The sequence below is a fragment of the Sinocyclocheilus anshuiensis genome, unplaced genomic scaffold, assembly GCF_001515605.1.
Source record: "Sinocyclocheilus anshuiensis isolate Anshui unplaced genomic scaffold, SAMN03320099.WGS_v1.1 scaffold338, whole genome shotgun sequence".
Classification (NCBI taxonomy): Eukaryota; Metazoa; Chordata; class Actinopteri; order Cypriniformes; family Cyprinidae; genus Sinocyclocheilus; species Sinocyclocheilus anshuiensis.
In genome coordinates, this window is record NW_015542339.1 from 14172 (window position 1) to 29871 (window position 15700).

Here is a 15700-nt window from a genome sequence, read left to right on the forward strand (position 1 = left end):
AAAAAAAATTTGGATCAGGTTTGATTTTCTGCGTTTTCGCATCCGTAGCAAGCATTTTGATAGGAAAGGATGACGAATACGAAAAAAACGAATACGCAATTTTCGGGCTCAGTGTGCAAGGACCTTAATTCTGCAAAGTCAGGCTCTGTTGGAATGCGAGTAGAGTTTCTTATTTCCATGAGGCGCACTATTTGTGTGACACATGGAGTTGGCACATTTGTAGAGCGTTCCATCTACACTTAGTATGCTGTCTTAGAAGGCAACTCACTAGTTTTGTGTGGAGAATATTTTACTATTGTGCATTTTTAACGTCTTGGTCATAACTTTGGGGGTCTGGTGGTGTCTACAAATTATTGCTGTCTATTTTTTTTACACTTGACTCAACTTAGACCCTCACTTGACAAGGCAGCCCCTATGTCGGGGCCCCCAGACACACATACCTCCCACTTTGAGGTTACCGGGCACTTGTGAAGACTACCGCCTGCATTCACAAAGATTTACCACTTACACAGCGTCACTCCCTACATGTCTCTCTTACACTCCCTTTCTCCTCGTCTGCCCTCTCTCAGACTCTCCTCTCTTACTGTATCTCTCCTCTCACTTTGCCGTTTGACCCACAGCCTGCCCACGTACTCATTCCGGCTTGCTCTCCCATCTATTTGCTTTGTCTGCGTAACATTTATCAGTTCATCTCCCCTGGCCAGCCCTCTCGTATCTGTTACACCACCTGATCACCCTCTGCGTACACGTCCATCTGTGCTGCTATGACGACTGTCGGTAACCACTGCGACCTGTCTCCCTCACACACACAAATTACAACTGTAATGTGACCACCACACGCTACACGCTTAGAAAGACTCATGCTGTGCAGAATCATCCATATGTACAGACACACAAACAACATTTTGAAGACGCTGCGAACTTTGATTTTTGAGGAAGCATTAGCATGCATATTAGTAGGAACAGTCTGAAAAATAATGTGTATCCTGATTTGAGATAAAAAAGTAGAATCCATGACAACTTATTTTCTAAGATTGTTTATCTGACAATCACCAATACAATCTTGGATGTATTTGTTTGATACTGCATTTGCATGACATGTTTCGTATAATACAGCTAATGCTGCATAGGGGACGTTTCCAAGATGGCCGGCAAATTTGGCATGGATTTAAGGGATTTAGATAATTATGGAAGCCCGTTTCTGCCACTGAATACAATTTTTTTTAAAAGGGTAATTGCGACTTTTTATCTCACAATTACGACATTTTTTCTCACAATTGCAAGTTTACATCACACAATTCCGATTTTTTTTTCTCAGAATTGCATGATACAAACTCACAATTCTGAAATTTTTTCAGAATTGTGAGATATAAATTCACAATTGCGACTTATAAAGTCAGAATTGTGAGATATAAACTCGGAATTCTGTGAACATATCAGTTTTGTTTTCTCCTCGGAATTGGACTTTATAACTCGCAATTGCGAGTTTACATCTCACAATTCTGAGAAAATAAGTCAGAAATGCAAGATGTAATTGTGAGATAAAAAGTCGCAATTACCTTTTCTTAAACTTAGTGGCGGAAACGGTCTTCTATAGATTATACCCATCTTGTTTTGTTTTATGGCTTTCCTAAAAATAATATCAGTGATATTTACAGATACACACAACGCAACGTTTTGAAGACAATGCAAACCTTAAATTTTGAGAAAGCATTAGCATGCGCATTTGCAGAAACAGTATGATTTGTGCTAGAAGTACTGTAGAATCTATGATACTATTTTTGTCAGATTGTATTGCGTATTGGCAGATTAACACGATCTTGGATGTATTTGTTTAATACTGTATTTGTTTGACATTATTTTTTAAATATAGCTAATGCTACATTGAAAATGTTGGGGGTTTCCAAGATGGCCGCCAAAAGTGGCTTGGTTTCAAAGGATTTTGATTATATCCTGTTTTATTTTATTTTCATAAAAAAAAAAAAATGTATCGCAGTCCAGACCATAGTTATATCAATTATTATTCTGCAAGTAGAGTAATTTAAGGTGGTATTAAGATTTTCTGAGTGGATTTTAGCATGCTAACAGTAACAGTAAACTGCTAGCATGCTAAAAACCCAAGGTAAAACAAATCATCTTATAAAATACATTTTCAACAAGACAATTACTGTCTAAAGGCCCGTTCACACCAATCACGATAACTATAAAGATAACGATAAAGATATAGTTCTAAAAATTGTTCTGAATATTAAAGAATAGCATAGTTCACACCACAACTATAACGATAACGATACAGAGGAACGATATCGTTGTGATCACTTTCAAAATGATTTTTTTCCAGCTGATGAACGATAAAACACTGACAGCCAATCAGAATCCATCCTGCTGTAACGAGCTCAAGAATTTAAAGCGGCAGACGCATGTGCGCTTAGAATAAATATCGTTACAATATCGTTCGCTGGTGTGGACGCTAATATCGTTATCTTTATAGTTATCTTTATAGTTATCGTTCTTGGTGTGAACGGGGCTTAAATATTTTATATTTATTTGTCTACATTCACATGGAAGTGGACTTGTTTTATAATGGTGTTACATCTTGCTGTTTTGTGAGGGTCCTGCGGTTTGTTTTTTAGACCATGAATGTAGTTAAAAATGGTTCAACTTTTAAAAACATGTCTCGGGACCACAGTCTGCAGCCCACTGTTTTTAAAAAACGAGAACTTATGCTATGCATTTGCCACTTAAGAAAACATAGCCATGGTCGTCTTTGAATGAATATGCTTCCAGCTGGGAGGGTGAGTAAAATTATTATTATTAGTAAAATCTAAAATGTTTTTGCAAAATTCAATTGGGAAAAAAAACATCAAACCAATTATAAATTTAACACTTTTTATATTTATATTAAAATAGCATTATTACATTAACAATAATTTCCATCAAAACAAATAACAATTAATTACTCTTGGAAGCAGTTGGGTAGTGCATCTACCTTTTATAAATAAGTTACGTAAAAAGCCAGAAAAGAAATGCATCATTTACAAACAGTTATTTTATAGCTTTACAAGATTCCAGAAGCAGCTGAATGCACAGACGGACGTTTGGGAACAGCAGGCATTAAATGTCAGAGCACTCCATACCGCCCCCTACAGGATGGGAGTATTTCACGGTAACCTCATTACAGCTAAACACAATCTTCTTTATTTTATTTAAATATTGAATTAGGTACTATTTGACCGTGCATCTACCAATATGCGAACATTAAGTGCTTTCAGCACTTCATAGTTGATCATCTCCAGTGTATGACATTCCAGTGTTTTTGCACCAATTAAATAATGTGCATGATACTGAGAGATCCTTACAAAAAAGTACTGAGGCAGTACCATGATACCAGATGGATAACCATATTCATATACCATGGTATATACATGGTACTCCAAAGTACTTCAACGAATACCATCATATTACCATGGTAAATGTCCAAAAGACTGTTTTGTAAGTGCTTTTACTCCTCGATTTCATATCTAGCCAGCTGATATTTTGCTAATTAATAAACTTGGATTGTTTACGTAGCTTGGAAAATGTACAGATTATAAATTTTGAGATGAATTTGTAATAGTTATTTGCATTTTATACTTTTCTGGAAGTCCTAAGCTTCATATCTCCAGTTGCTTTGCTCTTTGAGAGTCCAAATTCACAAGTCCTCACAACTTTCCAGTTACATATTCCAGTTTTACTTCTTCCAGTTGCTATTCCAGTAGTTCCTCCAGTGGATAAATAGTCCACAGTTGCTTTCCAAACCGACCCGCAGTGGGTCTACATCATTCATTGGCATTTGAAAGCTACTTTGACTTTCCCCAAGTAGCTAATCACTGATTTGAGCCAGATTCTTGGCCAACCAGTAGTTCAAGTCAATATTGCACCACATTTGGCAGTTGTTGTGCTGACCGAAGTGTGAAGTGTTTTTGGCAGACCGTAATTGTGTTGTTTTAAATACAGTCTCACTATTTGGCAGGCTGTGTTTGCGTCTGTATGGAATCCCTTTTAAGTCCTTTCTCACGGGATATCCTGTGTACGACCAGCTCACGTAGTGCAAAGACCACAGAACCGGTGGCCTCCTACGACTGCAATGGCTGATGGGAAATGTAGTTCATGGGAGCTTATTTGGCAAAGATCAAAGACATTTCCCGTTATTATAAAAAGATTTCCAGTGTGTCTCTGCTATATCCTTTGTGTGTGTGTCTCCACCCTGACTCCCAGCTTTGTGGTTGCTCCTGGGACTTTGGAAGCAGTTCAGAGTCTTGGTCTTCTTCAGGACATAACCCTGTTAGAAGATGGAGGTCCAAATCTGGTTAGATCTTTGATTAGATTTCACTTGAAAATTGAATTGTTTTGTTAAAGCCACAGTGTGTCATTTCCATGCCGCTAACGGTATCAAACTGAACTGCAGTCTGTTTAAATGGGCTCAACCAGTGATGTCTATATATGGAAGACGCTATTAACCTTAGCATTTGCTAGCATTGTTAACCCAACAATGGTAGATGGGGTGTTGGAAAATATTTCTGCAGTTCTCTTTGATGCCACTAATTACACAGAAATGACTCAGTTTTGTTGTATTCTATGTTTAGTAGTGTACGGGCCAATGGCATGTAAGAGTGTTCAAAAGGTACTCATTGCATTCTTGTTGGTTTCATATCATTTTGAAAAACCTTTATATCATTTAAGAAACATTTAAAATGAATGACTTTAAAAGCGTCATGTGGTGTAAAGGAAAAAGTATATATTACCCTAAAACTTTATATATACATCTTAGCTTATCATTATTTTCATTTTATTTAAATATATTTTTCAAGGTAACAAATTTCAAGGATTCAAGGTAAATAGCATTATGCTTTTGGTGAAACATGCCACTTGACATTTTACAACCTGATGTAATTTCCTGTTTTGGCGCTGGTAACCAAACAGTTGACTGTAGCCACTGACTTCTATAGTATATTTTTCCATAATATGGAAGTCAATGGCTACCGTCAATTGTTTGGTTACCAACATTTTTCAAAATATCTTCTTTTGAGTTCCACAGCTGAAAGAAATTGATACAGGTTTAGAACAACTTAAGGTTGAATAAATTATTAAAATTTTTATTTTTGAGTGAACTATCACTTTAAAATTTTCTTATTAAGTATTTGATTCTTTCATTGAGGCTTTTGTGTCTTTTTGTCATGTCATTGAGCCGTACACTTTCGATTAACATACTATAATAATAAAATTACATTATCATCGCTCTCATAGAGGCCTTGCTCATCCTCCTCCGGTGTTTCCGTCGGCGCTTCCGTGGGGGCTGAAGAGGGGGCGGAGTCTGTGGGGCTGAGGGAGTGGTGGGAGGGGCTTTTGTCACTATGGGATAATGAAGAAAACAGAAGACTGTGGTTAGAAGGATAGTTGGATAAACGCTGAAAGAATTAATCTCAAGGCAGCCATCACAATATTAGCGTTACATGATTTTTTGACCCTATGACTTTATAAGCTACCTCTGATGTTAAAGAAACGGAAAGAATAACAGGAAGCATAAGCTACTAATAACAATACAATGTGTACACACACAATGACTCAATAGACATTCTATACACTGACCTGTTCTTTGTGTGCTAGTCTGTTGTTGGCTAACTGCTTGTGTTGTATGTTGGTGTCGGTGGTGTTGGTGACGAAGATAATGTTGTGTTTCTTCTTGCTGCTGTTCCTTTTCCTGCTTATTTTGGTTACTTGCTTCTGATTGGTGGTGGTGGTGATGATGTTTTCTAACTTCTGATTGGTTAGAGTGATGATTTAGTACTTCTGATAAGCCACTGGATTGGCCAATGACCTCAACGTGGCTGTAAGTGCGACTAAGACCATCTAATTGGCTGCTGTGCGGCACGCTGTGCTCTGATTGGACGGAATTGTGGGAAGGATTGTTTTTTGGTTGCTGTGGTGTTGTTTGATATGGTTTCGTCTGTTGATCCTCTTGCGGATGTTTGTCGTAATGCTGTTGCGTCTTTTTTGCCATGCCGTCGCCACTGTGTTCTGTTTTCATGGGTTCGACCTCCTCTGTGTGTGTTGTGTCACTCATCATGTGTGGATCTCCTAATGTGGTTTGTCTGGTGGGAACATTTCCTCTGCTTGTGTAAACTGGTGTGTGTGTGAGTGTATGTTGGTATGGGCTTTGTCGGTACCCTTGTGTGTGTGCGACTGTGTATTTCGACTGCCATTGTGGTTCCTGACTCTCTCTATCCTCCAAATGGAGCCTTTGATTATGTTTAAGTTCATCATTGCGGTGTAGCTCCTCTTTCGATTGCGTCTTTGGTAATGTTACTTTAGGGTGGGGTCTGGGTGGAGGAAGGGGTGTGGTCTGGAGCCGTGGGGGTTGTGCAGAAACACCTGATTGACAACTACAAGTCACATGGTCCTCCACGGGTATGACAACCTTCTCGTAGACTGGCTGTCGGTTGATGAACTGGATTTTTGTCATCTAGACAAAAAAAAAGAGATATTAAAATAATGATATTTACAATGATAAACCACTTAATTTCTGAACAAATCCCATCATTTTACTAAGCTAAAAATGTGACATACTTACTAGCATAAAAAATTCACAGTACACTTAAATATTGGGTAAAATAGTCAATTTGTAATTAGGGTTACAAAGGGGTGGAAAATTTCTGCTAAATTTCCAGAATCTTCCCAAAAATTTCCGAAAGATTCCAAAAAAAATCCTGGAAAATTTCCTGGAAGAATTGTTGAATAAATTATGTTATTTTTGTTTTCTTTGCATAGAAAAAGTATTCTCATAGCTTCGCAAAATTGAAGTTAAGCCACTGATGTCACATGGACTGCTTTATCGATGTCCTTACTACGTTTCTGGGTCTGGGAACATTTCAGTTGCGTTGCTGTCTATGCATGGTCTGAGAGCTCTCACATTTCATCAAAAATATCTTAATTTGTGTTCCGAAGATGAACGAAGGTCTTACAGGTTTGGAATGACATGAGGGTGAGTAATTAATGACAGAATTTTCATTTTTGGGCGAACTAACTCTTTAACAATGTGATATGCTAATTTGCATAAAATACACAGTACAATTGGGTAAAATACTCTATTTGTAATTAGATTTAAACAGTTTTATGTTAGTATATGTTGCTAAGCTACCAATGTTAAATCCAATTAACATTAAAATGCACAATACGTATAAATACTGGGTAAATTAGTGTATTTAAAATTATATTTACCTATTTTATGTTAGCATGTTGCTACGATAACAATGTTATACACTAATTAGCATAACATACAGTACATAAATATTGTGTAAAATAGTCCAGTTGTAACTAGATTTGACTATTTTATGTCAGTATGTTTCGAAGATAACAATGTGACACAAATACGTATACAAATTTAGTACATACAAATATTGGGTAACTACTTTTTTATTGATATTTTAAGATATTGAATGAAGTATATTTTTAGTTTTAAGATTTCTATGAACTCTCGTAGATGTTTTTTTTTTCCACAGAGCTCTGCGCAATGCATTCTGGGAATGATTTCTCAGGGAATGATTCCTGTAATGATACTTGAGAGTTTGGCCAAAAGGAATCTTTTAGAAAACGTGTTGTCTAAAAACAGCTACAAAGTCATTGCAATTTTGCGCATAAATACCTGTAAATGTCGTGTTTCTGTGGTGACTGGCACACACTGTAAAACACGTGTGTTGCAGCAGCCCGAACAGCGCTGCACTTCCACACACGGAGGCCATAACAAGAAGTTGGCGTTCCGTCTGTCCAACATCGAACGGGTCACTTCCATAACTTCTGTTCTCACCTTACACATCGCCTGCTGGGCCACCTGAACATCTGTGAGAGAGTCAGAAATAACAACGGTTGATTTAACATTTATTTAATGTTTATTTATCATACTGCCAAACAGTAGCAGCCAAACTGGATGGAAGTTAGACAAACCAGACTGACAAGACTACAGACACACTCTATAATTCACCCTCTCAGCGCTGTCAGTGTGTTTGTTGTACAGTTCACAGATCTGAGGTGCACTTGACTGAAAGCGCGCACTCAGAGAAAGAGAGAAAAAAACATAAGGGTTCGAGTACACGTGCGAAAGAAGCGTGGGTGGTAAAACTGAGCTTTGAAACTTGTGTGTGTGTGTTTGAGGGTGACCTAAGTACATGTGGCGAGACAGAATCACTCACAGAGACGCAACAGCAGACTCCAGGCCCATATAAGCACATCTCACACACTCGCACAAACACACAACAAAGCCACAACACCATTGTGGAATGGAGATGCCACAGTGTCTCAAAATAATCGCCACAGACTGGAAATACATTGAAATTCTGCTGGAGGACAAAGATGAAGAGACAGGAGTGTGGAAAAGAGACAGCGAGACAAAGAGAGGAAGGAAGGGAATGCTAGCAGACTTACTAAGGCTTCTGGGAAGACGTCTGTGTGTTCCGTTAGAGTGCATCTCATTCTTGGGCTTCTCATCATCTTCCTCTGAAAATAAAATGAAGGAGGAATTAAAACATTTAAGATATGGAACATCGTTCACCAATTTGATTAGTTAGAGATCATGAAGCTGACTTTAGATTTGTGACCTTCTGAAATTCACCAGTTAAGCGTAATTTCATTTTTGTGTAATCAGACTTTAAAGTGAAAAAAAAAGTGACGTGACATGTGGCCAAGTATGGTGACCCATACTCGGAATTAGTGCTCTGCATTTATCCCATCCAACATGCACACACACAGCAGTGAACACACACACACACACACACCGTGAACACACACCCGGAGCAGTGGGCAGCCATTTTTTTTTGCTGCGGCACCCGGGGAGCAGTTGGGGGTTCAGTGCCTTGCTCAAGGGCACCTCAGCCGTGGTACTGAAGGTGGGAGAGAGCGCTGTACATTCACTCCCCCCACCTACAATCCCTGCAGGTACGAGATTCATACCCGCAACCTTTGGGTTACGAGTCCGACTCTCTAACCATTAGGCCACGACTTCCCCAGGAAGGGGAAAAGGCCTGTTTACACCAAGTACGATAATTATAATGTTTTGGGGAAAGTTACTTTTTAAAGTAATGCATTGCAATATTGTGTAACTCCATAAAAAAGAAAAAAGTAACTAATTGCATTATTTACAGTAGTTACTTTTTTTCTGTAAAGTAATGCATTATGTTACTTTTGCGTATTTGTGTTGTGTTTCTTTATGAAGTGACATTTTTAGTCGTTTTAGTCGTAGACAACATTATCATCTGTACCCCCAAAAAAATGTAAAAAGAAAACGTCTAAACGTACATTAATTATATGAGTACAAAAGTCCACAGCAAAGCTGTAATGATATAATTGGAATCACTTTCAGAACAATTTGTTGCAGCTGATGAATGATACAAATATTGACAGCCAATCAGAATCCATCCGACAAAGCACTCAAAATTTAAAGCAGCAGATGACGAAACGCCAGCATACATTTATATTTTGTTTGTGAATGGCCTTAAAGGGAAAGCCACACCTATAACGATAACAACACAGAAAAACTATTTCACACTAATCACTTTCAGAATGATAAAAACACTCACAGCCAATCAGAATCCACCTGACCTTAACAAGCCTGAGGATGTAATGTGGCATACGACAAAACTGCAGTGCGTTTACATTAAACAGAATGTTATCCTCCATTAGTGCATATCATTATGGTTATCATTTTTGGTGTGAATGGGTCTTAAAGGGAAGCTCATACCACAAGTATGATGACACAGAGGAACGATTTTGTTGGAATCACTTTCAGAATAATTTTCCCAGCAGATGAATGATTAAAATATTGACAACCAATCAGAATCCACCTTTTAAGCATTTAAAGTGACAGACGACAAAACTGCAGTGAGCACTTATAATAAACAGAAGGTCATAATTTCTTGGTGTAGTTGTTGTAGTTATCGTGGTGTGAACGGTTGTGGTTTTCTTTCTCAAATTTCAGTGAGCATTATCTTTTACATTGAGACATTGATTTTTTTTTTTAGGGGACATCAGGACTTAGGACATATATTTTCTCCTTTTGGGGAGACACTTCAGTTAAACGGTGTAAAAAAAGAACCACCCACTCATACAGGAAAGAGTTGTTTGACTGACATGTGAAGTGACCAATCACAGTCTGCTTTTTTGTCTATCGGACATAATTCTAAAAACAATGCAGAACATACATCTCTACTTAAATTTACTAGAAAATATCTTGAATATCCTTCAAAGAAAATCCTTGAAAATCATTTGAGGCCAAAAACGTTCTGAACTTGCGACTATTTCATCAACTAGTTCTTCTTTCAATGCGAACCTGTACATACGACTCATGGAAACTCGCCATTGTAATGTGCATTTACATTGCGCAACTCTGCTTTGTCTGTGCATTTGTATGTGTCTCTGTGTGTCTCATCCTAAAGACCTGCTGCGTCTGGGATTGCCATTTGAATCCTCTTGATTCCACTGTCCCGACACCTTGCCGTAAATTTGATCAAGCCCTGTCAATCTACTGTATATCCATAAGTGACGTTCGTCTGGTATAATAGCTCTTGTCGTAAGGGTCATAACACTGTTAAATCTAGCTAAAATGCACACACATACACACACCGGTATTGGGAACAATAGCGTAGCCTTGTGTTTGTGTCCCCTCTGTAAACTTTGAGCTGGACTGGGCTCAAGGTCACTGCTATTGTGCCTGTGAAGAGCTATACACGGCCCATTCATGTAAATATTACCATTATCCACATGCATGCACACACACACACACACACTGCATTCCAGACCCCTCCCTCTTTCCTGCCTCACCTTCCCACTCAACACACCCCAGAAAACACACACATTCCAAAAATGACGAGACGTTTACTAGAGCTGATATGGGTTTTATAATGGACGTTGACGATATGTAGAGAGCAAGGCGGCCATTGCAAAATATATTTTATTTAGAAACAAATATTTAGAAAAAAAAAGATGATATATATATATATCCGCTTTACCTACGGATTCTACGTCCAGAAGTCTCTTCAGATCATCTACGGATGAGATCGGACTGTTCATCACTAAATCCACCAGAGATGGAGGGAAAGGGTTTCCCTGATGAAAAAAAAGAGAGAGAAAGAGGTGGTCAGACATGTCTAGAACAAACACACACCTGTCTGGGTGAAAAACCGGTCCCTGTAATTTCAATAAAATACATGTCTAACCAGTGTACATATGACACGTGTTGCAGAGGCATGTGTGGAGAGCTCCAATTGTACTTTGTGCTTATTTTTTTATCTCTGTCCTTTATTAAGCTGCATTACTCATAATCAGGTCACTCTGTGTGTGTGTGAGATGTGGTCAGTGTCATGTGGCAGGCACAGTGGGAAAATAAATATATAAATAAAACATATTGCCGTAAGCAACAAACCAATCAAAAATCACATCCCCACACAGGGTTCCTCATAAATGTGTTATAATTTCTTACAGTGTACTGCAGTCAGGAGATTTTTCAACAACAACAGTTGTGCTGTTATTATCTAGACATGCATGCCACAAATTATTAATAAACTCATAGAAAGTCATAGATATGTTGGTTAGGCTGATTAGTTGGCCGATGTAGACCATGTTAAAGGCCATTTGTTACTGGTAATGGCAGTTCCCCATTTTGAGCAAAACAGGTGATTTTAGCAATTTTAAGTGCATCTAGTTTGTTGTCATTCAATTGTATTATGTATATAACCAGCTACTAACTTTCCAGTTCAGTTATGAAAACATGATATCTGAATGTTCTCTGAATGATCAAAACATCCAGTTTTTTTTTTTAAATGTTATGTGAGCATTACAGAAAACATTAAGGGAACGTTCCATTTTATCATTTTGCAAACATTGTGGAAAAGTTAGTTTTAAATGTTCTCTGAACCATCCGAAACTAATAAGTATTAAATTTTTTTAAAAAGTTAGACGAACATCCAACTTAAATTGTTTCAGAAAAAAAAAAATGTTGCTTCATAACTTTGAGAAAACCTTGCATTCCTGTTAGCTGGGTATTAGCATAAAATCAGCCACTAGCCAACCTGCTCTCTAGATATTAGCATCAGCCACCGAAAAACCCATTTAAATGGACCACTAATAGAAATATATTGTAATGTTAATTTCGCAAAGCCTGCGACTAGGGATGGACGATATATCAGTAGACATGATTAACCAGTAGAAATTTGTCAACTGGTAGAGATTTTTTTGACTACCGTCTCTATCGCGGTAACACACTCACGTGCTGACGCTGCTGTGCTACGTGGTCATAAAAACGTATTGTTTACAAGCATTTTTAAGCTTTGTGATTTAATAACAAGTGATTTTAAGCCGTTGAAGCGCAATCAGCAGCGAAAGAGAACTAATTTCACTATATGTGCGCGCTGTCTGGGAGACTGTTTCTGAGTTATTTTTGCCGCTTTATAGGCCTTGAATAGTTAAATACACACTTTTATGTGTCAAAATGCCCATCTTTGCAAGTATCCTGATAAACACAGCAATTTAGGTCTGAAGTGAAAGCAAACAGCTGAGAAAAAAAACACATGTGTAACAGTATACTGGATCTGGGCAGCTCTTAAAGTGACAGCATTCATGTCAATCAATGTACATTAGTAACAACTGTTTTCAATTTTTTTATTTTTTTATTTAGGCTAGTATTCTTTTTTTGTGATACTGACACTGGTGACAAGAATTATGACATTTCTATGGTATCAAAAATTTTGGTATCATAAAGACCTTACTTAAAGCAAAAATAACTATATCATGATATATATTGTGAAATAAATCATTACCGTGAAATAAAGTTACTCATATTGTGATATAAGATTTTGGTCATATCGCCCACCCCTACTTGCGACCATTTTTTAAACTAAGCAAACTCAGCTCATTCAGAGAACGTTATGTATGATGTCACAACCATGAATACAATGCAACCGCCCACGCTAAGTATGCCAATGTGACAATACAGTCTCACAACAATTCATAACTATTTTGATTTGTTCGTATGATTCATTTGTACAACCTCATTCACACATTTTCATCCGATCTGCTCTCGCCCCATAGGTTTAGAGATTAAACTTTATACATACTTTTTTCATATATATCACATTGTAAGAATTTGTACGAGATTTCACGAAATTGCACACTCGCAAATTATTTATGATTTTTCGTGCAATTTCTCATGCGATCCGGTTGGAATGTGAACGCTTGTAGCTACACGAACTCTGTTCCATGCTTTAAATTATTTATGATTTTTCGTGCAATTTCTCATGCGATCCGGTTGGAATGTGAACGCTTGTAGCTACACGAACTCTGTTTCATGCTTTGCTGCATTCTGAAATGCAATGAAGTGATTATAGCTGAGCAAGCAATCATAACAAAAAGATTTGCATACAGAAGCCTTAAAGGTACATTAGCAACAATCTGTTTCATTCAAAGAATCAGAAAGACGGTAAAAAACAGTTGTGAAAAATTAAATTATGAAGTTATGAAGTAACATAATAAGTACACTAATAGGGAAAAAACTACAAAAATGCAGAACAGTAGTCAACCAAGTTAGCCAGATGCACAAAACCAAGATGCCGTCCAGTTGGACAGTGAAAGACCAACGTTTATCAGTATGTGTAAAATCCATGATAGATCCTCAGGTGTAAAGAACTGCACGTCAGTGTGAAACACACATGATGCACGAAAGCAGTATTTCATACCCACTGTCAACTGCATGTGTGTGTGTAGTGCAGTAACGCATACAGTATACCGATCCTATTAGGATGATATCACTCCCATTTGCCACATGCTGTAATGAATCATGGAACGCAGGAATGCCAATAGTTCATCCAGGGGAAAAGTTGAGGAGGAATGGGGTATAATTATGGACCTGGATTGCCATACGCACACACTTGAAACATTAGAGGGCAGCCACATGGCAGTCTGCCATAAACGAATTCAGACATAAAGAAATACTGTAGCCACACCTGCACATACAAACACAGTTTGTATAAATAGATGCACTGAAAGAAGTATAAAAAGAAGGATTTGTTTAAAAAAAAAAGTCTTCGATAATCATGCTTACATAGAGGGAGATTAAATATTATATGAACGGATAAGCACAAGCACAATAAGGTCGATCCATCTTCCATTTTCCAAAACGGAGTCATTAATTCGATGCACATTTGTTTGGCTCAGCTTTCATTCGCTCGATTCCTGAGTCATGTCTGCAAAAGCAATTTCGATTTTTTTAAGCCCTCGGGCCATGACACACACGTAATGCCCCGAGAGACCCAAAGCCAAATCATTTTATGTGATTCCATCCGCACGTCTTTAACGTGCCGCCTAGATTATTCTTCTCTCTTATATAACTTATACACAAGACTTATGATGCATCAGCTGGAGGACTATAATCCCATCAGCTGTGACCTTTTAAACTCCCTCAAACAGTCCGAATCAGAGCGCTGGGTTTTAAAGGGTAGACCTGACATAAAGTTTTTTGTAGGTTTGGTGGTGATGCAATGGTGATATTCAAGAGACGGATTACAGAAACATCACAAGGGGATTTAGGTCTTATAGTGTGTGTGTGTGTGTGTGTGTGGCAATTGATGTGCATGTCATAAAGACCTTTCCATAAAGGTCAGATGCATACATGAGAATATCTGCAACCCAAATCAAGATGCATGAATGATTTTGCTGAATCCGTTCTATTACTGTGGGACGGATTGTTTTGGCAGATACCGATATATTTAGAGAGCAGGGTGGCTGACAGTATCATATTATTGCAAATAAGATTTGCATTTGCAAAATAACTAAAAGAAAAATTACAACAAAATTTTTTTTAAAATGCACATTATCCACTGATGAGGCAGTTGATACAGTTATACTGCAAGTCAATGCCGATAACCTCAGCATGGCCAAATATCGACCAACATATCGAATACAATTTTATTATCACCAGGATTCCCACAGCAGTTGATTTCCAATGACTTTTGGATTAAATAAGTATTGAAATATTAAATTCAGGCTGACACACTAATGAATCATGTAGACAGATTTGTGAATCTGTTTGATTAGTTGAAAAGCCCTGAATTAGGCACAACTATAATTTTTCATCAAGTTTTAGAAAAATGTACTTTCAAATATATTTTAATACATATGAATTTTTTTGTTGTTGTTTTTTACATACAAATGAATCGGTTTAACTGATTCATTGAAAAGGCATGAATCATCCACCACTATGATTTTTGATCAAGTTGAAAAATGTACATTCAAATAAATTTTTTTACGTAATGTTCTACATATATGTCCATTACTTTACAGATTCGATTTTAGTTACATGAAGTTTTAGAAAAATGTCCATTTAAACATATTTTAAAACATATATATTTTTGCACACACATACACACACGAATCTGTTTGACTGATTCGTTGAAAAGACCTGAATCATCCACCACTATGATTTGCGATCAAGTTATTGAAAAAAGTACATTCAAATGTATTTTTCACATAATATAAATATTTTACATTCATGTCCATGACTTTTCAGATTAGAGTTTTAGAAAAATGTGCATTCAAAAATATTTTAAAACATATATAAATATTTTTTTTCCCCAATACATATTACACTCTAAAAAATGCTGGGTTAAATACAACCCAGTGC

At 37.3% G+C, this 15700-nt stretch overlaps 1 protein-coding gene across 2 annotated transcripts in view; it reads right to left on the reverse strand.

Annotated features, from left to right (window-relative positions):
- Nucleotides 1–2933: 2933 nt before the first annotated feature.
- Nucleotides 2934–15700, reverse strand: part of LOC107691164 (activating signal cointegrator 1 complex subunit 2 homolog) — a 14067-nt gene continuing 1300 nt past the window's right edge. Inside the window, exons 2-7 of one of the 2 annotated variants that reach the window (XM_016489651.1) lie at nucleotides 11037–11133; nucleotides 8458–8529; nucleotides 7682–7875; nucleotides 5629–6502; nucleotides 5268–5382; nucleotides 2934–4321 (exon numbers count right to left, since the gene is read on the reverse strand). In XM_016489651.1, coding sequence (XP_016345137.1) covers nucleotides 4309–4321; nucleotides 5268–5382; nucleotides 5629–6502; nucleotides 7682–7875; nucleotides 8458–8529; nucleotides 11037–11133 — 1365 coding nt within the window. In that variant the 3' untranslated portion in view covers nucleotides 2934–4308. Of the gene's footprint in view, nucleotides 4322–5267; nucleotides 5392–5628; nucleotides 6503–7681; nucleotides 7876–8457; nucleotides 8530–11036; nucleotides 11134–15700 lie in introns of both variants that reach the window. The other variant, XM_016489650.1, reaches the window with a different exon arrangement.